The 21,749-nt window shown below is 47.7% G+C and overlaps 1 protein-coding gene across 3 annotated transcripts in view; it reads right to left on the bottom strand.

Moving 5' to 3' along the window:
* Window positions 1-7,748: 7,748 nt before the first annotated feature.
* The window catches only part of PPP6R2 (protein phosphatase 6 regulatory subunit 2), a 100,063-nt gene continuing 86,062 nt past the window's right edge, over window positions 7,749-21,749 (bottom strand). For 2 of the 3 annotated variants that reach the window (XM_082780974.1, XM_082780973.1), the window contains 2 exons: window positions 18,233-18,388; window positions 7,749-16,799 (listed from right to left, as the gene is read on the bottom strand). In XM_082780974.1, the coding sequence (XP_082637100.1) occupies window positions 16,748-16,799; window positions 18,233-18,388 (208 nt within the window). In that variant the 3' untranslated portion in view covers window positions 7,749-16,747. The remainder of the gene's footprint in view (window positions 16,800-18,232; window positions 18,389-21,749) is intronic. The other variant, XR_014319160.1, reaches the window with a different exon arrangement.

Genomic DNA, 21,749 nt, shown 5'->3' with positions numbered 1-21,749 from the left:
CCGCAGCCCCCCAGCACCGCAGGAGCTGCAGGATGGGGGCTGCCACATGTGGCCGGGGCCAGGGCCCATAGGAGAGCAGCCGGCACAGCGAGGAGGAGGAGGGCAGGAGCCCCGCCAGGACTGCTCTGAGCAGGGTTCAGTGCTGCCCATCGTGGTGCCCACAGAGCGTGGTTCATCAGGTGTCTGCTGCCTGGGGTGTTAAAGCTCTGCTCTGCTGTGAGGCCATCTCTGCTGGTCCCTGCTACATCGTGGTGGGGACATCCGGAGCAGCTACTTCTAAGACTAAAAGCTAATGAACAAAACCAGCAGCCCCTGTACAGCTGTGTAAGTCTCCAGCAGCTCAGATTTTATGCTTGGTTTTCTCTCAGTTTCCAATCCTCCCCCCTGCCCCCTACACAACTTGCAGCTGTGACTTTCAATTTGTTAAACGACTTTTTTCTTTTTTTCCCCATTTGCCATCCATATGAAAGGGTTTTGTTTGTTTCTGTCTTCCTTCTTCACCTTGCAGGAACACAACCCCATTTGTCTCAGGCTGTGCACACAGCTGGTTCAGGCCCTGTCCCCATCCTACTGACCGCCCCTGGGGTCCCCTCCAGCCCCAGGAGCGCGTTCCGAGGTTGAACCAGTTCCCATTTTTCACATGACGATGCAAGGAGCTGTCTCCAAGCAGCTCACACTGTGCATGGATGAATCACAGCACTGCTGAGGCACGCTGAAAACTGCCTTAAATCTACAGCAGCTGATGGAAACCAGTGAAGTTGAAGCAAAAAGAAACCCAGACCCAATGATGCCAGTTTGCAACCTCGCTATCATGCCTTGATGGGGCACCACGCTTGGGGCTGCTCACCTTGGGCAACCAAAAAGCTTCATTACTATGCATGGGAACTGTGACTTCACGCAACCGTCTCACTTAAACCTGCTCCTGGCTGCAGCCACCACGATGGGGACCCCTTGGAAAAAACAGAGGGAACAAGAGAAGGCTTTATGTGATGACTTCATCCCACAGCCCTGAAACGGGGTCAATGGGGAACAAGCTCCAGGGGTGAGTCCCGGCCCTGCTCCACGTTTGTGCCGGTGGCTGGCACAGCCTTTACCTGCAACAAGCACGGCTTTCTTGCTAGTGAAGACTTGAAAACTTGTCACGAGGCTCCTGGGGATGGAGCTTTTTCTTGCAACACAGCAGTGAGTCAACAAAAAGGGCCGGGCTGCACACGGAGCATTTGTCAAAGCTGCTAACAGCGCAGGCACCCGGGGTGCTGTGGGTGGTTTGCCTGCCTGCAGGCCGGGCTGTGGCAAGGACTAAACCCGGGTGAGCAGGAGCGTGGCTGCAGTCGGATGTGCATTGGCCTCACCATCAGCCACGTCCCTGGTCACAGCCCCCAGACACTCCGGAGGTTTCATCCAGAGCCCCAAATCCTGCCCTGTACCAGCTCCTGATGGGTGCCAGGTCACTCTCGCTTCAGTGGTGCAGATTAAAAGCAAAGCCTCGCTCCTCTTACAACGCTGCTGCTGCTTTTTCACCTCCTCAGACAGCGCAGGTGCAGGTGCCGGCGCGCTTTTACCTTCTCTCTCCCCTTTGAGAGCAACAAAAGCCTTCAAGCCCCACTGCCCTGGCCTCTGCTTCCACAAGGTCCACGGGAGGTGCCCCGAGCCCTGGCCACGGCTCCTGCACCCCCGCGGGGGGGTCCCACAGCCCCGGCACTGCCCGCGCACAGCGGCCGGGCTGAGGCCGCGACGGCGCCTGGCTCCCGGGAGTGGCACGGCGGGGCTCAGCGTCCTGCAGGAATCCACCACTGGCACGTGAATTTTGAGCTTTTATTGATAGTTGGAATTTACAGCCTAAAACTGACAACATAGAGAGATGCAGACTTTTTTTTTTTTTCTTTTTCTTTTTTCTTTTTTTCTTTTTTTTCTTCTTTTTTACAAAAACAAAAACCAAAATAACCAAAAGCCACCAGCATCAGTTTTACAATATAAAAGTTTTGACAGTAGAGAGACTAAAGTACATCTGGAATTACTCAGAAAAATAAACAGGGAAAAAAGGCAGTAATTTAAAATTTGTCCCTCATATATACACATAGATACACAGACATTGCTTACAAAGACCCGGTTTCAACATTTAAGGGCAGTAGGCATCATGAGAAAAAAAGGCTCCCCTATGTCATTGCACTAAATTAATTCACCCAGTGGGGCACCCCCCTCGCCACCCCCTCCCGATTCAGAGGAAAGGCCACTTGAAGCTAGGACCGAGCTTCCGCGTCCCCCGGGGGCTCGGCAAGGACCCCCCCACGCCAGCCCCAGCCTCCGGGCAGCCGCTGCCTGGCACGTCCGCTACCACAGCCTCAGGACACCGTCTATGCAGGCAAGTATTTCTTATTGCTATACAGAGTGCATCTTACCTATCGTCAGCCACCATTTTATGGTTTGTTTAAAAGGCAAAAAAATAAAAAAGAAAAAAGAAAAAGAAAGAAAGGAAAAGAAAAAGAAGCATAGATTCAGCCCCTAACGCTTGTTTTTCCAGCCAGGCCACCGGGGCGCCTGCAAACCCAATGTGCAGCGAGCCTTTCCTCGGGGAAGCACTACAGCTGGGCTTTCCAACAGTGCTCAACAGGCAGATTTTTCAAGGAAACTTGGCTCTCCAGACACCAAAACAAAACACCTGGAATTTTAGAAGAGCAGAAGAAAGTGGGTGCAGAGCTTTGCTGAAAACCTGGGCCCCCGTCTGGGCACGGAGCCCTGCAGAGCCCGGCTCCCAAGCCCACCACAGCCCCATCCACACCCTGCGGTGCAATTCGCCCACCTTGGACCAGGCTGCGAGGGGTCCCAGGAGCCAGGAGGGCTTCGCCCTGCATCCTGCCAGCCCTGGGACTCGGCGCTGAGCGGCGGTGACACCGGGACTGCGCGGTGCCCGCTGCACAATTTCCTCTCCCAAAATGAGGCACCGCGCCCGGCCGCGGCTCCGCAGGGATGCTTGGATGGAGCTGCCCGGCCAGAGGCTCCTGGAGCCTTCCAGTTTTGTCCGAGTTAAGTAATTCTTTTTTAAAAATATGTTTTGGGTTACTTTCAGTTTAAACAAGCATTCCAGGTCCTCTGGCACTGGGTGGCAACTGGTGAGCTTCCTAGGGTGGACGGGCCTTGAATAAGTGGTTTGTGCTAACAGTCAAAAAGCCAAACACTTCCAATTGTCTCACGTCTACACCGCAGCCTAACGCCAAACCGAACAGAAACCGACGGAGGTTATGGAAAACCCCCAGAAAAGCAACTCCAGGAGTTACAGGCAAGAGACCGTGGATCAAAATAAAGTGGCAAAGAATATTTAATATTCTGATTGCTTTAAATATGCCAAGTGCAAATTAACTGGTTAAACCATGGCGTCTTTTCGAGTTTGAAAAGGAAGTTTCTGTTTGTCTGAGCAGATACACCCTATAATAAAAAATATCATTAGAACCATGGATATTTTCATGTGCAATAATACGTATTACCCACTCTAAGTACGTACATGTATGTATCCATATAAGTATACACACACACACATAGATATGATGACCACCTTAAGCACTGCCAAGCTGATCTAGTGCCAATATTTGGGTTGTGTTAAAGAAAAAGTTTACAAAATATCAGGTCAAGAAAAAGGTTTCTATAAAACTTTACATTTCAACTGAAGCTGCTCATCTAGATTTTAAACGCTGTCAAAACCCAGTTTGGATACAAAAGGCAAACAGAGAAACAGACAAGGAACAAAAATTAAAAATCAACAACCTTATTTTCCATGAGCCTCGTTGAGAAAACACCAAAATGAGAAACCATTGAGCACTTTTTTTTTTTTTTTCAGTCTGAAAATGTTCCTTTAACTTAACTTCACCTACCCAGAGAAAATGGCAGCAAGGTATTTATAACTGTAGCGAAACAGTAGGTTATTGTCAACTGAGAAACCCTAACGAGTCGTTTAAGTCTCAAATTTAAGCCCAGTGGAAGCGAGTCACGAGTGAATCCTGCCCTCCCAGAACCCTTCCTCCACGCGCCCAGTACCTTTTTTATTTTTATTATTATTTGTACCAACGATTACGGTGTTTTAGAAGGTGCACACTTACCCATCAAGAAATTAAATGCAAACCCAAAAGCTCTGAGAAAAATAGGTCTAAGGTGAAGAAATTTAGAAATATACACATATTTATACATATATAAATAGACCCTATGTACACGACAAACAAGAGGGCGAGAGAAGGAATGGAAGCCAGCCCTGTGTGAGCCCAGCGCCCCCGCCCCAGTCCCTGTGCCCCCGTCCTGTCCCGGCCCGCAGTCCCCACAGTCCCCACAGTCCCTGCAGCCCCCGCAGCCCCCACAGCTTCCTCGACCCCCTCTGCCAGCTCTGCACTGCCCTCGGCCACGCGCAGCCTCGTGTATGCAGAGAAGGCGCTGACGCTTCCAGGAGAATTTATCAAAAATAGGTGAAAAACCTCTCAGGCACAGCAACAAACGAAGGGTGCTCCTTGCGCCTCGACCTGCTCTGGGGATCACCGCCAACGAGGGCAGAACAATTTTCTCCCTTGCCCCCCTGCAGCCCTTCCCCGGGCACCAAATGGCCGCGGGGTCACCCGGTGCCCCCGACATTAAAGCTCTGCAGCAGAGGCAGACACCGAGGGCGAACACCCCACCAGAGCCCCCGTCTCCATCACCTCCATCACCACGCACAGCACCGCGCCCCCGGAGCCTCACAAGGTGACCCTGGGCCCAGCCACACACCATTGAGCTGGGGATTTCTGTCCCCATCCCGTTGGCACACCCATCCCGGAGCCTCGGGCAGCCCCCCAGAGCCACCCCGCTCCCTCCTGCACCGTGCGCCCGCAGCAGCCCCGGCCCCTGGCACCCAGCTCGGGGCCGGGCTCCATCTCCGTGGAGTTCCCAGATCCCAACCAAACACAGATCCTGACGGCACCGCTGGCTCCGTGGTAAGGTCAGCAGCCAGAGCTAATTTCAGCCTATCGCAACTTAACGCAGAATGTTTTAGTATTTCCATGACGTTCAGTTATACTGGTATTTTGCTGCCATGACAGGTGTGAACAATTGTGAAATGGGAAAGCTTGTCGGCAGCTTTTCAAGTATTTCTCACTGTTTTACAGAAAAGTTTCTTTTCATTTAAAAAAACACAATTCAGATGAGGAATATCTATATTTGATAAGGGGAAAATATTTACACGCCATATGGACAAATGTGTTTTTTATTTAAATTACATGTTAAATAATAAATATTTAATATTAAATATTATATTTAAACACAAAATTATGTATAACCAATTTCTTAGGAGCTTTTAAGCCTAGTTTCTCTAACACTTGGAGGACAAGTTCAATGCACACTTTCTATTTGGGTATCAATAAAACATTCTGAATAGACACGAGGACGTGCATGAATTCACCCTTCCTGCTCCACGTTAAATGCTCTGCTGCACTAGCCTCCGTCACACCGTTTCTGTTCTCCTTTGGGTAAGGGACCTGCTCTCCCTGCACAGCCCCGACCCGCAGGGAGCCCACGGGCTGCTGGCAGGGGTCACTTGGTGACTTGCAGCACCCAAGGAGCGCGCAGGAACCACGATGGCACCAACACCACCACGCTGCACAGACCCCAGGTGCTAGAGGTGCTCATGGTGCTCCGGCTGCGGTTCCTGCACCACAAAGGGGGGCAGAGGGCCCTCGACCAGGACCTCAGGGCCACCTCGTGGGGTCGGCACGTGCCGGGGGTGTGGTAATGGTGTAAGGGGCTCTGAGGGCTGGGAGGCAGGGGAGGGAGAGCACAATGAACAGAAACACCTTTTGTTGGAATCTGGGTGGCTTTAAGGCACTCGGAACCACAACGGGGTACTTTAACACTACTGTTACTGCATGGGATCCTTCTGCTCATCACCTTCTCTTTCCCTTTATTTCGGGGTATCTGGAGATGAAAACTGACTCCAAAAATGATTCCAAAGCTGGAACGAGAAGAAATCACTCCTGAACTAAAACAAAGGCACTGGCGTTTTTATATCTGGAATTTTTATTGCTGATCATCGTTTTGCCCTAGAGATAACCAGACAGTTCGCTCCCGTGAGGGCACTCAGTCATCAGCTGGAACGCGAGCGGGACGAGCTCTCCCCTGGAGTGAGGACCGACACGACAGGGATGGGAACGGGAGGGAGACAAACCCGGTCCCTGCAGAACGGGCCATCCAGATATCCAAAAACCCCGTGTGAGATTTTAGTCAGAACAGTGACTGTCAACGCTGGGTGCACGCCCAGGTGCCAGAAAGACAAAGTTCCTGCTCACAAGGTGATGTGATGCTACCCCTCGTCTCCGGGACAGGCGGCTCAGGGGAAGGAGGCCAGGGGAGGAGGGGTTTGTGCAGTTGTGGCACAAAAGGAGAAGTTCGGAAGTGTCAGAAATGGGATGGGGAAGGGAAGGGAAGGGAAGGGAAGGGAAGGGAAGGGAAGGGAAGGGAAGGGAAGGGAAGGGAAGGGAAGGGAAGGGAAGGGAAGGGAAGGGAAGGGAAGGGAAGGGAAGGGAAGGGAAGGGAAGGGAAGGGAAGGGAAGGGAAGGGAAGGGAAGGGAAGGGAAGGGAAGGGAAGGGATAGAGGTCTCTATGCCAGCTAGGACTTGATGAGTGTCTGTAAGTGAGCACAAATTCCTTTTCTTAGTAAAGTTTCAGTGGGTACACTGACAGATATACATTTTTTTTTTTCTTTTGAGGAAGATGAGTTATTCAGCAGTTTTACAAGGGAAATACTAGGAATGATGGGACAGAATAACTGGAACTCAATTACACATTAACAGTATACACATCACATCCAGAGAAGTTTCTGAAAGGAAATGAAGTCCCCAGTGCTCTGAACTCCCGCACCCTGCGCTTTGCCCAGTTTACTTTAAGAAAGAAGGAAAGAAAAGTCTGTTCAAAGTCTCAGGCAAAAAGAAAACACTGCTTTGAAAATGATTGCAAAGATGATTTTTTTACAAAGATACTCTTTCTGTTTCAAATCATGTAAAGGAACTCAACACTGACTTAACTATTACAATTCACTATGTTATTTACTAAATACTCTTTTTTCTTTAACTTCTAACATTTTCATGTAACATGCATATATTCAAGTGATCCTTATGTTACAGTCAACAATTTACATAAATTTATAGCATGAGGTAATTAATGGTTTTCTTTATGTTTTTTTGTTTCTGAAAGAATAAGAACACAGAATTTTAAATTACACGTGATCAATGCACTTTAAGGCAAGTTTAGTGCCCTTTGTATTCTAACCGATACTGGCAAGTTTCAGGTATCTGACAAATCCCCTACAAAGGACTCGGCCCTGCTCTGTAAGGTGCCACTGCAAACCAGCCCGTTTTGCCTGCGGGGTGGTTTGAGCGGGCGGCTCTGGGACGCCAGGACAAAACGCGCGGCTGCGTACAGGCTGGTGTCACCCGACCCAGGAAAGAAAAGAGGTGATTTTCAACACAAAGTCCTTCCTTCGGATTGCCTTGGGAAGTCAGTCATAGCTTGGTGTTTACGTATGAACATGAGATGAGCAGTAAAAGAGAGAGAGTTGCAGTGCAAAATCACTGCTACCGACCGCCGCGGGTGCCAGCTCCGGGCTTCCAGCAGCAGAGAGCACAACTTCCCTTTCAGGTAACCACAAGTGCCACCACGTACCACAGACCAGTTCTCAACACACGTTTTGCACATGAAAGCACGTGCAGCTGCAGGGTGCCCAGAGCCCCAGCTATGAGGACGAAGACGTGCGCACGAGCTCTCCACGAGGGCCGCAGGCGGCGCGGTCGCACCACGAGGTGCCTGCAGGCTGGGGCACAACGCTCAGCTTCCCGGCACAGCACTTCAGCAGGCTTACTAGGGAACAAGGAACAGTTTCAAGCCATACACGAGAAGGTTTCGATCAACATTTGCTGTGCCTGTAGCTAGTTCTGTTCCCAGCTTAGCTCCGTGAACGCCCGAGCCGAGGAGATGCTTCTGCAGGACGCGGCAGCGCCGTGCTGCACTGCAGAAGACGGGGTCACGCAACACCCACCCACAACGGGAAACTCTCTACAGCGTGTCTATCTAGAAAGTTTTGCAAAACTAGCTATGAGCATCAAAATTACGCGATAAAAGATTTTCAATAGCTTATATCTGTCCAAACCGCTTGAGAAAATAAAAAATAGATGGGGAAGAATCTGTCCTTTACAAAAGCCCCACAGCTCCGCGGAGAGAAAAAGGATTTTTCTCTCCTGATCAGCATCAAATATAAAAATACATTTTACACATAGGCATATTTCACTAACATTTTTATACTTAAGTTGTGAAAGGTGACCGGTAACAGTCACTAGGAAATACAGTTAATTTTTGTACAAAAATTAATAGGGAGGTTGGACTGGTCACCACAATGCCCTTCTAGTAATGAGGTAAGTGAGTTTCAGATGAGATAAGCTAACATATAGGAGCCAAATTGTTTATTTTCTGCATTTCAATTTGTCAAAGTTTATGTGTAAATGTCCATAGAAAATGCCTGCTTACGTTTACAAGAAACGTCACATCAGCTGGAATTTTGTCAGTAGCTACCAGAGAGGGAAACCACTACGCAAAAGTCACTTTCTCACCTCAGACAAAACCTGCATTCTCCATAAATTCGGAAACTTTAGCCATTATGAAATCAACATGAATAGTATCAAACCCAAAGGATCTTAATTTTTCACCAAAGTAAATTGTAAAAATGGTCTAATACATTTTATCTACTTCCAGAGGTGTCCATTTCTGCTAAGACCTATAAAAATGATGCATAATTCTGGAAATCAGCTAAGGCACTGTCCATAATTAAACTCACACCGCACGGTTGCCCTGACCAGAAGGATTTCTTTTTTTGCAAGTTTTCATGTAGAGGTAAAATGACTACTTCAAACTTCATCCCAAGTGACTTTAAAATTCAGTACCAGTGGAAATGATGTACTTACAGCTCACAACGCCCAGCTCTGAGATATGGCACTCTGTTCTGATTCACTGAACTGGTTGTACCAGTGCAACCTTAGAAGACAGTATTTAAGATTCTAGAAATCATATTTAATATGAAATGTCTCCTTCTAAGATTCAATTAGCTACAGGAGGGTCTAGGTAGTTTTACTGTTCAGAAAACAATTTTTACTTTGAACAATGTAGGCATCTTTTAACTAACAAAAAAACAAAACAAAACAAAAAAAAGCACTTTGACAAGAAGACAGATTTCTTAAGAAAAGGGGGAAATACAGATGCGTTCAGCCAATCCAGGCCACCCCACCAGGTTATAACAGAACAGACAGCCCCCCCCTCCCGGTGCCACGTGCCAGCAGCAGGGCGTTCTGATCAGCTCAGCACACCAGCTGCTCTCAGCTCCAGCTTCTGAACGTGCTCTGACGGGGGCTGACTGAAAAAGAAAAGGTACACAGCACAAGTGCAAGGGGCTATGAACTCAAATCTCAGTGCAACAAAAGAAAAAATCCTGCTGCAACCTGATCAGATAAGCAACTGAATCAAACACGGATCAGCTACAAACAGACAGGCAAGCCCCAGCCTTCTGAAAATACACATTGCTGCACTGTCAATACACTCGATGGCCTCCAAGGCAAGGGTTTTCTTTAATGAGCTTTCAGAGAGCCTTCAGCTCTTCACTGCCCAGGTTCTGTTGAAAAGAAAGACTAAATGCTTCCAAGGCGAGCTTTTACTGAATTCCACACAGCCACGCTATGGAGTACACACAGGTTTGAGTAACAAGGCAGAAACAAATCCTTTTGCACGCTGATTAAGGAAACCATGCAAGTTAGGACAAGGCTAGAGAAGAAAGAAGCAGTAACACCATGTTTGTCAGGAAGCCAGAAGCTAACAGCGATGAGGAATGTGTTCTGCAGTGACAGGGACAGCTTTTCTCAGGCCACTCTGAAGCATTTGGCACCATCAATTCACAGCTGCACAGCTCCTGGGACTTTTCTGTGCCCAGCACTGAACGTAGCGAGACCTGGTTTAAGCCCTTGCCTGGCATGGCATTCTCAAGAGGGACACAAGCAGAGCTCCCCATTTTCCTTCGGTTCTTTCTTAGGCAACACACTTATTTTGTATTTATTTATTTTAAACTAAAGCCCCCAGCCCACACAATCTGAGCAGAAAGCTGTAAGACTTTCTCAGAACAAGGGAGAATTGTTGGTTGTTTGTTTTCAATGGGCTGTAATGTTCAGACCAGAGAAAAACTCTACTGCATCACAGGCCAACAGCTACCCCCCTAAATCATGAACCTGCCCAATACCACTCGGCCCCTTCAATGCTTTTGCCCTAGCTCTTCCCTAACACCAAGGGACTGAGATGAGATGAAGATTTTCACTTCTGGGAGAACCATCCAAAAATCTTGTTTTACAGCTGGGACTGGCAAAAGAGCGTGTAAGTGCGTTATGCTTGCCTTGTGAGAGCTTGCAACTGGAGATACAGGTACTTTTCCAACAGCAAAGTTCGTGGCAGAACAGGACTTCAGAGAGAACTGAATCATGGTAAAAAAATAATAATAATAAAAAAAAGTAATAAAAATTAACATGCTGTTGTAAACAGCGGGTCTAGTTTTATCTCTTTTTTGCAATGGCATCAAAACCTCTTATAACAACAAAATCAACTGCTTACAGGAACAAAATCACTGTTTATAAACTGTTTATAAGTTTAACTGTTTACAAATTTGTATGTTTTGAACATGGTTCAGGCTGAGATCACTGCTTTGGGAAAAGCACGTGGAAAAAAATAACTTACTCTTTAAATGACTGAAAATTGCAGTGTGAGTTACTAAATAGTATCAAAAAAGTCAAAAATTACATTGCCAAAATATCAGATGATCTTATTTATCACGAATAATTAACCTGGCAGGCAGGACGCAGGACTGCTCTCGCACAGTCCCAGGGGACATCAAACTGCGCGGTGACTCCCCGAGGACTTGCAGGGATTGTGGCACCTCCTCCACCACGACTGGCACAGCACGTTGGTCTTTACCAACATCTACAGAAATAAGGGAACTCTGCCACACAGCAGCTGTCTCCCCCGTGAGACAAAATGAATGACTGACGAAAAGGAGGCTCTTTAAGCTTCCTTCTGATTACCACTACACCAAGACAGGGCTTAGCAAGTCTGAAATACCTTACCACTAAACTACTACTGAAGATAGAGTGCCAGAAAAGAAGTGCAAACAAAGGGGAAAAGGCAAGAAGCCCCATCACAGGGCTGCTTCATGGTGGGATGGGGTGAGCCGAGGCTGAGGGGCGACGGAGCCGGGTCCCCAGAGCCCACCCCCAGTGGCTGGCAGTGAGGTCTCCTGCTGTGGTAGGTCGTGCCACTGATAAATCTTGATTTCAGTTACAGCTCACTGGCTCCTTTTTGGAGAAATGATTTTGAGATGCCAGTGAAGAACAAGAAAGCCACCTTAAAGTTCCTCCCTTAGATATGTATTGATGAATAACCCTCAGTGCTCACCCCCCCGCATGGTGCGGCACACCCAGCGCCTTTCCACCAGCAGTAGGTAGCTGAGGTTCCACTGTTGTTGGGTTTTGCTTTTTAGTTTGTGCGCCCACTGGTTTTCCATTCGGCTTGCCAGCTGCAGATCTGTAAAAGGCAACGAGAGCAACAAAACCTTGGGACACTCAAGAAATTTATTCAGTCTTTGCTGAGGACATGTCATCCAGATGAACAGCTGGGATCTTGGCTGCCTTTACTCTTACAACTTAAGAGAAGAATCAATAAATTATGTATTTGTGTAAGAACATTTTGTTAGAAGACTGGTGAAAGTGTTGAAAAAACTGCACTCCTGTTCCTTCATTTGATCCCTTTCCTGCAGACTATCTCACCCAAACTTTCATTTTGGTGCACGTGCTCCTGTATGGATACAGTATTAGAGAGGACCTCATCTCTTTGGGACAGCAAGGGAATTCAAAACCCACAAACCCAACACCAAATCCCCTCCTCGGTCTGAAGAGGGTACACCTAGCACCAGCCTGCTTCGTAGCTCTCTGTTTTCCCCTCACCTAGCACTAAAAGCCTGTAGTGAGCAGCGTAAAAGAATTTGAATAGTTCTGATTCGAAAGAAAAAAAATAAATCAAATCATCCAAGTTTTTATCTATCAGATCATGTCTTATGGTTCCAAACTTGTTATGCTTGACCTTCCTGCAGCAGAGGGTTTTTTCTGATTGCAAGTCCCTACAGCTGTGCCCCCTGCTCCCCTGCCCCCATGTTTCATACCCAGGTACTGAACACAGAAGTCTGGATGCCCGAAAGCAGTCGGCTGGCGTGACCCTGACAGTACTCCTGAATGGCCAGATCACCCAAAGAAATGTGTTTTTTCCCACAACCCAACCAACTAGAGAGAAACGTGTCACAATTCAAGAATTGCTTAGTGTTGGCTGACCTGACCACTTTTTAACTGCAGAAAACACCTCCTCCTCTCGCGGTGTGAAGGCGTGTGGGCAATGCTCTGCAGCAGCAGGAGCACCAGGAGCGACACCAGGGATCGCAGCACACGTGGCCACTCTCCATCAACACCTGGTTGGGCATAAAATCACGGAACCCCAGCTGGGCAGAAGCACTGAATGTCTGAGCAGAAACACGGGACCAAGGCATGCCCTGCTGCTTCTGGGCTTGTACAATGAGTGGTTGTCTGTGACTTGCTATTGACCATGTACCTTTACATACATACAAAAGTCAGGCTCACTGTGCTCCAAGTCTCTGCTTCACCAGGTTTCTTACAATATCCAGCTGTGTGTGTATAAATATACATGGAATAATACATATTGCAAATATATATCTATATACACACTCATCAGTATACATATTCAAAACTAAAATTATATATACCATATAGATATGGACAGATTCAAAATACTGCACATAAATGAGGAAGGACAGTGCTAAATACAACTTCTGTTTAATCTTCATTGCCTTCTGACCAAGTATCTTAGCATAGGTTGATGGTTTTTTAAAGGATACAGCTGGGTTACATAGATCCATTTTGGAAGACAGCATGTCCTGCTCCGACCCTGAGCGACAGCCCTTCCCTTACTGCCTACTCAGTGAGAAGGTAACATGCCTCTCCTGGGAACAACCACCACGGACACAGCGCTGGACTGCGCTGAGGAAGGGCTCACCCAGCTGCTGCCACGTCCCTGAACGTCGTGCCTTAAGGTCACCTGAAAACAGAAGAGCAGTCAGACCGCCCAGCTGCCATGCAGCTTTGGCACGAGTCTGGAACAGCAAGCAAGAAAGCTCAGACAGCAACGAGGACCGAGAGAGGCAGTGGGAACCCTCAGCCTGCACACACACATTGCGACTCGAGATCCATGAGAAGCTCCAATTCACAAAGAGAAAGAATTGTATGCCCAGATTACCTATAAAAACCACCTGAGCCAGGTGAGGAAGCCATCACCTGACTCTGGACCTGGTCTGAGCTTCAGACTCCAAGATAGCAGGGGTCAGAACCTCCTCCTAGATCAGTTTGTTGGCTGGTGTGAAGAACAATCCTATGGTACCAGTGAGGTATAGTTCAGAGCTTAAATCCCAAATGGGGAGGAATCACACCCCCCGTCACAAAAGCAAGAGACCTTACGCATTTCTACAGTCTTTTTAACTATGGGTAAATTGTCTGTTCACATAAGTAACTGGACACAAGCAATCAAGTTAATGAACTTAGGTAACGATCCCCTCAGTAACTACACTATACTTTTAGATCTGCTTACTGGGAAGGTTGTAAATACATCATTAAAGCTTTCATTTAAATGTATAGACTCGAAGCCAACAGATAATGAACAACAAGTTGAGAATATGCAACAAAAGGCACAGACAGACACGTCCTTGCATATCCTTCCGAAACACTTCAGGATGTTATTGCTGCCAGCTGCTCAGTACCACTTTACAGGTGGAGGTTACTGCTCCCCAAACCAAGGCATCACGAACAGGTCACGTAGGGACAACGAACCAGTGTCCTTGCAACATCAGCCAGCATGATGATTTAAGGTAACCCCGGTCTATGAGAACCTAATGCAAAGATCATTTGTAAGTCTAACAAGGTAGCTGGATATGTATCAAGCCATGAGAAAGATCAAATTGTGCCTGCTATTGGCAGTACTGAACAGACCTGGTCATAGCTGTAACACGGCAGAGCCCGCAAGCACTACAGTCAGGAACAGTGCATGAGAAGAGGCTGGAAAGGAACTGCTGTCATCACCCGGTATTTACTGGGACTGAAGCCCAACCACGGCCTTCAATCAGCTGCTGGAATCAGTTACACTGATGCTGCCTGTATTTGATGAATGATTTTTCATAGTCTCACTTTCGGGTGTTTAAAGAACGCCCTAAAGAGAACCTGATTTTCAGAAAATCTCTAGCACCAATCCTCTGAAAATTAAGACTTTAATGTGTCTCCAATTAGAAACTCAAAACTACTAATCACTTCTGAAAATCCGGGCTAAGAGTGGGACTGATCTCTAAATAGCAAGCGGGGTAACCGAAGCAGAAAGTGAGATTTCTCCTTCTAGCACAATGTATCTTTAAATTATTTATTTTAAATTACAAGGAGGGAGTGAGAAGACTTCCAGAACAACAGTACTGTGCCATGAAAGCACCTGCTTACCAAGTAATTGCAGCTGAGAGAAATCACAGCTATGTCAGCAGCACACAAGGGGCCCACAACCCCAGCACGCAACTTCAACGATGCACAGCGTAATCTCATCCTGCTTTCTGCGCTCTAATCTCCATAGCTGGCATTCTAACAAATAAAATCCTCAACCTTCCCTAAGAGCAAAAATGGAAATATGTAATCCTTGGGCATATGATAGCCTCGTGCTGTGGGTACGTCACCGTCGGATACTGATCCAGCAGAACAGACTGACTCTAACAGCGAAAACATTTTGTTCATCTCACTCCCCCCCACACACCACCTCTCAACACAGTTAAGAAATTTTCATATGCACTACATACATATCACAGTTAAAAATAAAGTATTTTTTTAAAAGACTGAAGTTTGGCTAGGATGCCTTTGCTCATAACAACAGATCTGTGTGAGGTACTTTTTCATACTCACAGGGTAAAGTCCCTCGTTATGCACAAGTGAGAGTATATCAGAAAATAAGCTATTTGGCTACCTATGTGTCAAGCTTCATGCTTTTATTCCAAAGTGAATGATTTTCCAGCTTAGATCTTGGACTAATAAAATAAGCGGCATTTAACATTTGACAGGTGGATTTCAGCATACAGCTTACACACAAAAGCAGGCCCAGCTCTGTATCTAGTCTAGGGGTAGAGAACGAGCACTGGTGACGGCGATCTGCTGCTACCAGCCCGAGCCTGGTTCTGCAAGTGGCCCAACGTCTACACCCGTATCATCTATGTGCACAAGTCCAGTCTGGGAACAAGCTCAATGCAGAGACCAGCACAAACCAGTGCAGACCTGTGTCTGAAACTGGTACAGTCTTTACAGGAGTAGGTCCTTCAGCCTGTGCAGAAGATCCTGTGTTCCAGGGTCAAGTACACATCTTTAACTGACCTTGCTCCCAGGCAGTTTGAAGCGCAGTCCATTTCTCCATACTGCTTTACTCTACCATCCCAAGGCAGCAGCATGTCCCCCCCAACCTCTCCATGCCCGACTGCCTGGGGGTAAGGAACAGCAGGAGTCCTGTGCTGGGGCCGTTTCACTCTCCAATGTTGTCACTAGGTACAAAGTGCAAAAGTGTTGCTGTTCCTGCATCCATTAAAAACTTTAAAAACAGAACAAAACAAACAGAAAAGGATTTCCATAATAATTTGAAAATACATTAGTCTCCAAAAAGCCAGCAAACACCTGATAACCTGTTTGTGCCATATCTGCTCTTGTTCCTGCACGGCAGCAGTCCAGTGGATCATTATCCTCTCAGCTGGCAAACAACATGCTACCTTCTTTGCATACTCTGCAGCCAACTGAGGACGACATCCGGGAAGTTGAGTTTTGATGGCTCGGACAGAAGAGGCCAATTGCTAAACGACCCAAGATCCTGCAGTGAACTGTCCCATCTCCCGAGAGAGAGCACTGAGCAATTCACTGGAATGCAGAGACATCCCGCTTCTCAAGACGGTTCAGCATTACGGTAAGTTAGCTACCTGGCCTCTGGCTTGGGATGATGTCAATGATTTCCCTCCCACCCCACAAAAATGTAAAATAAAAGCCCTCCCTGCCTCATCCCATTTAAAGTGTTTGCATCTTTTCCTCCTATGAAATGTTTCTGATAAGGCTTTATTGCTATACAAAAGCGGTGCAAATGCTGCCCAAAGACAGCTCCATCAGGAACTTTGGTCACACGACTGCGGGACTCCTGTGCACTGTCCAAGTCCCAGCGTTAGACCTGCTACCTTTCTGAAGAGAAGCTGAATACTGTGTGCAATAACACTAAGAAAATAGGACTGAACCCCAAATACAAAACAAAAACAAGGGAGAGAGGGAAGGGGACAAGGAACTAAAATTAGGCAGAAGGCTTGCTTGGGAAGAACCCCATCATTCCTGTGATGACTAACTGATCAATGCTACATTTAGACAATGCAAGTGTCTTTCAGAACAGATTGTTGGTGTTGAAACTGCATGTCTGGTCCTGAATGCCAGCTCTCTCATCAATGCAGCATTTATTAAAAAATAAAATTAAAATGAAAAAAAAAAAATTGACAAATTGCATCACCAGGTAGCAGCCTGGCCTGGATCACACACGTCCCATTGCATCTGTTTCATCAAGCAGGGCCATTTAATGTGGCTTCAGCACAGGGCAAGACTTCTTCTTTCCTAAAGACAAGGACAAAGAGTAATATTAGAGAAATACAGCTACTGGATCAGACTCGCCCCTAAAGCTTACTTTCATCCTGGTTGTGTACTTCCCTCTGCCCCAGTATCTGAGCCATCCCTCCTCTATTTTTGTTTCTTTGACCTCCTAAAACTTTATTAGCTTTCCTAGTCAGAACCTCTTCCGAATCTTTTACAAAACACATTTAGAAATCAAAACAGAAACTGGGAAGTCCACTTTGCTGATTGCACAACACCAATTAATGTGCTGAACGAAGTCTGGAACACACGCGACCGTGTCCCGAGAGCACCTTGGCACTCAGCCCTGCCCGCGGCACGCAGCGCCAAGCCTCGTGCCCTGCTGGCACAGAGCTGCTGCCTTGGCTCCCTGGCACATCCCAGGACTAGGATGTGCATGGCCATTGCTGGATGGGGTCCTGTGGGAGCAGGCACCTTGCTGTGGGGATCCTGTCCCGGCCTCACTGTCACCCTCAGCTCCGTGTGGATGTCCCCCTGCCTGCTGGTGCGCTCAGAGCCCTGGCAGCACCTGAGAGGGGTGGTGAACAACCACCCGATGGGATCACCGGCATGTGTTAAACTACCACTAGAATTTGTGGTTCTGGTTGCAAATTGTGGACTCGAAAGCCACACAGAAGCTGTACAGGGGAGGTGTAATAACCAATACTGTTGATATCCATGCTAATGGAGCTCAGTGGATTGCTGCACGAAGCTCAAAGCAGTTGTCAGAACCTCCTCCTCTCACCACAAGCATCTAGCAGAAGATAATCGTTGCAGGACAGCCCAGATGTCTGGCTCCAGCTAAGCACCATCACCTGAGACTGAACCTATCAGCAAGCTTGTCCCAGGAGGGATGAGCCATGCCAGAGATGATGTTTTAGTTCAAGATGAGCAGGAGCACCTCATTGTTACACAGCTCGCTGGCCAAAAACAGGAGCCACAGCAAAGCTACGAGGGTGACAGCACTAAGTGCTCAGAATGGTTGGTTTCTATATTTTAAAAAAAGGCCTAAACAGTAAAAATCACAACAATTATGAAATAATTTCTCCTCTAGATTCCTTCCAGTTTCAGTTAACAAAACACACTCCCAAATTTCCCCACACCATCTTAATTGTAAGTGTCTATACATTCACCTGAACAAACCAACCTGAATAATTGCTATGTGAGGAAGAAATGAGAAGTCTGTTATTCTAACGTAACGGATGATCTGATAGAGCCTGTAGGAGACTGAAAGTTGCATGCAGTACAGCACAGGAACAGCCCTGCACTGCCAGCAGTATAATGCACCCCAGGGCACTCCAGATGTACTCAGTGTGCAACACTGACCACACACTAGTGGTAGAATAACCTCAATCAGTGACAAAGTAAAAATCAACTCTCTGGCACAGGCAAGCAAAGGAGAATTTTGGCCAGCTCACCTGTCTTTTGTGGCTGTTTCCGTGACAGCTGTAACAACAGCCGCTGTGTTCTGGTGTTCCTCCGGGTGCTGGGCCACGTTGTTCAGTGGTTTGGAAGCTTTTGTCGTTCCCATGTCCGTGATGGCCAGCTTATCAATAACCATGCAGTCTGCATCACTGTGTGGGGAGAAGTCAAGTTCATGTTAAAATGCCAATCAATGGGGCTTAAATTCCTACAGAAAAAAATGTATATTCCTCCTCCTCTCCTAGCACAGGCCACACAACTCTCATAAAGTAAGAACTGAAAATAAACTGGAATTAAAAGCATTGTATGTACACTGGAGGAGGAACAGTAGCTCCTCAAGAAAGACATTCTCATCTCCTGCAGCAAAATTGGTCCTAAGAGTTTCCAACATATCCCCCCTGCCTGCAAACAAGACGCTTTGTCACCCGCTGCAGCTACCTCTGGTGCTCTCTCCTGTGAGTGACACAGAAAACAAGCAGTAGGAAGGATGCACACACGAAGCACGTTCAGCCACAACTCTGCAAGTTTAGAAGGTCCAGAAAATCATGGTCACAGATAAATAAACCAACATCACGCCGCTTACCTGGCCGTGGCTCTGAGTACCAACAGCACTGATGTTCACCCTTCCTGGAGCTGCCCTCTGCTACCCACCACCTCCAGGCAATCCTGCAGGCCCTGGCTCTTTGAGCTCCCGATTCTGGCAAAGCACGTTCCTGATCTAGCACAGGCACCTGTCCTGCTGTAATCTGTGTGCTTTTACGGAGTGGGAACTGGCATTTCTGTGTGCACTTAGAAAGGACCTAAACTGAAGTACAGCACCTAAAGCTGAGGGAGACAAAAAGCTCACTGGGTGCTCAGGGGTGGTACCCTCGGAAGCCAACCACAGCCAAACCAACTTGCTTTCAGTAACATGTACCATGACAGATCCTCACGCTGGAGGAATAACATTTCCAATGACGTCTCACTACAACAAAAACAGAAGCTCAAATCCTGAAAAAATAAAAACCTGCTAGCACAAAACCTCCCAAACATCTAGGTTTGTATTAAAAAGACCGACGTTTCTGACGGGAGAAGTGATTTCTGTGCACATTGTTATTTTTTGCCTTCTAAGGCAGAGGAAAGTTTTGCCTGTGAATCATCTTCCACACCATTTCAACCCAGTCAAGAAAAATTTCTCCTCCTTTCGGAGGGCATGCCTACAAAAATGGAAGGAAACCTCAGCAGATGACTGGGCTGGAATCCTGTCACAGCTCCCAGCAAAACACAGAATGCATACATAAAGTACGGACGTGTTCAGCTTGGGAAGTAAGGCAGGCCAGATTCGGAGACCTAGGCTCTATTTCTGTAGCTACTTTTCTGTGTGCTCGTGAAAAAAAATACATAAAAAATGCGGAATAATGAGATCAAAACATTTATCTTCCTAAAGGGCTGATGTGCTCTTAAAAGGAAATACCACAAGTACAAAAATACACTTCAGAGAAACTGCAGGGGATAGTTGAGACAGCAGAGAATTAAACCGAGTTGCCAGAAATGTCATTAGAAAATGACTTCCCACACAAGAAACTTGAGCTCATGACATTTAAATTGCTCAAAGATAAACTTCTTAAATTCAATCACTACAATTTCCATGATACAAGGATTCCAGTTTTATGAAGTCCCGAGGTTACCTGACCACTGCAGGGCGATGGAAATTTATCTTTCCTCAACAGCCTCACGAAGAGCAAGGCTGGACACGCGAGGCTACGCAGGAGGACACTCAGAGGCCAAAGTAATGGGGTGAAAAACAAGGGGTTGTGTGGATCATGCAGGAGGCTAATGACAATACCTAATTCTAGCCTAGAATAAACTCCGGTACCTATAAATACTTCGCATTTCTATTCCTCTGCCCAGCTTATTTTTAGCTGATGGGTATAACCCTGCTGCCAGCACCACCATCCACGCGGGCCACTTGCAGGTGACCAGAGGCAAACCTCCTGCCACGTGCTGCCCCTGCTACGTGCTGCTCGGAGCAGGGCCGGGCAGAGGCAGCACGCTGCCTGCGAACAAACACAACTGCTGTCAAGCTCGGCCAAGGCAGGCTGAGCACGACGAGGTACAAGCAGCAACGCCCGGACCTACCGCAGCCTCTGCTGAGTTAGCTCCGCAGCCAGGTCTCCACCTCTCCCTGCTCTAGGAAGAACGAGGTCCTGTCCAGCTCCAAGCCTCTCCTGCAATCTCCCAGCAGCAGCTGAAGTCTGCCCACAACTGTGCCGTTTTTCACAGCAGCCAAGCACTCAGCACAAACTACTTGTGAATGCCACCTACGGCCGTGCCCACGGGGCTTTCCAGCACACTCGGACACTTCTCTTTGTGCTCGCTAAGCTCCGTGTTGTGGCCAAACTGCAAATGAACCACCGAGTTTGTAAATACTGCTGTCTGGAGGTCACTTAGAACAGAGGCCTCTCTCTTTCTGCAAACACTGCCATGCTTTCTGAGATGCTTCCCCCCCGGAGCACAAGCTGACTGCCCAGACTCTCCAGCCTTACAGTAAATAAGACTGGAAGGTACGGCCTGCGTTACTAGGTCTGGGCGTCCTCACCCCTGGGTTAGGACACAGCCTGCATAAGGTAAGACGGAGCCGTCTCCTCCTGCTGCCTCTGGGCTGCCCTGCAGAAGCTGCTGGCGTGCCCCTACCTGGCTGCCCAGAAAGCACAGTGCTCAGCACCATTATTGTGCCTGCCTCGCTCAGTGGGGCACGGGTGAACTCACACCACGCTCAACGGGACAGTCCCCACTTGGCCTTTACGCAGCAGGGCTTCACAGGAGAGCCTGAAGAAGAAAACGCTGAGGTCTAGAGACAGAAGGTGTGTGGCAGCAGTAGACTGTTGCCTGGTGTCTAGGGAAGTGAAGAAAGCCAGCAAACCAACGCGCTGGGGATTTCGGGGACAGGCAGGTAACTATGTGCTATGTATGGCAAGGAGCACCTCCTGCTGGAGCCACTTCAGCACCTGGAAGCTGGGGAGCTGCGGCCACTTGGGGGGGGACAGCCTTGAGTGACACGTCACAGACTGCTGTGAGCACGGCAGGGGATTTTAAGGAGAGTGAAAGGGAAGCAATTAAATCATTCCCGTTCACTCTTCATGGTTACCTGATGTGTTTCATACCTTACACATCATCTATGGTTTGTCCTTAGGCAGCAGGTTCCTATCGTAAGGCACAATCCAGGGTGATGGGTACTGCCAAGCACCTTGGTTTGTTAGAATAACTATGTGATAAATCACAATCCTGATTTTAAGGAAAGGAGTATTTATAACACAACTTCTTGACAAGCTGTTATTTTGTGTTAACTGATACACACATATATAAAACAAGAAAGGCAACTGAAACCCTTCTGGCCGAAGTCCCTAGTGTCCGTGCAAGACCTGTGCACACACACACGTACACACGTAGTGCCTCACCGCTGGGAGAAGTGAACAGCTTCAGTGCTTAAGCCAACAAACCAGAAGGCAAGGCAGTTCATGGGAAGCTGCAGTA

The sequence above is a fragment of the Aythya marila genome (genome assembly GCF_965140915.1).
Source record: "Aythya marila genome assembly, chromosome: 1".
NCBI classification, from domain to species: domain Eukaryota; kingdom Metazoa; phylum Chordata; class Aves; order Anseriformes; family Anatidae; genus Aythya; species Aythya marila.
The sequence above is the reverse complement of the archived record's forward strand: the minus strand, read 5'-3'. Positions and strand labels throughout refer to the sequence as shown.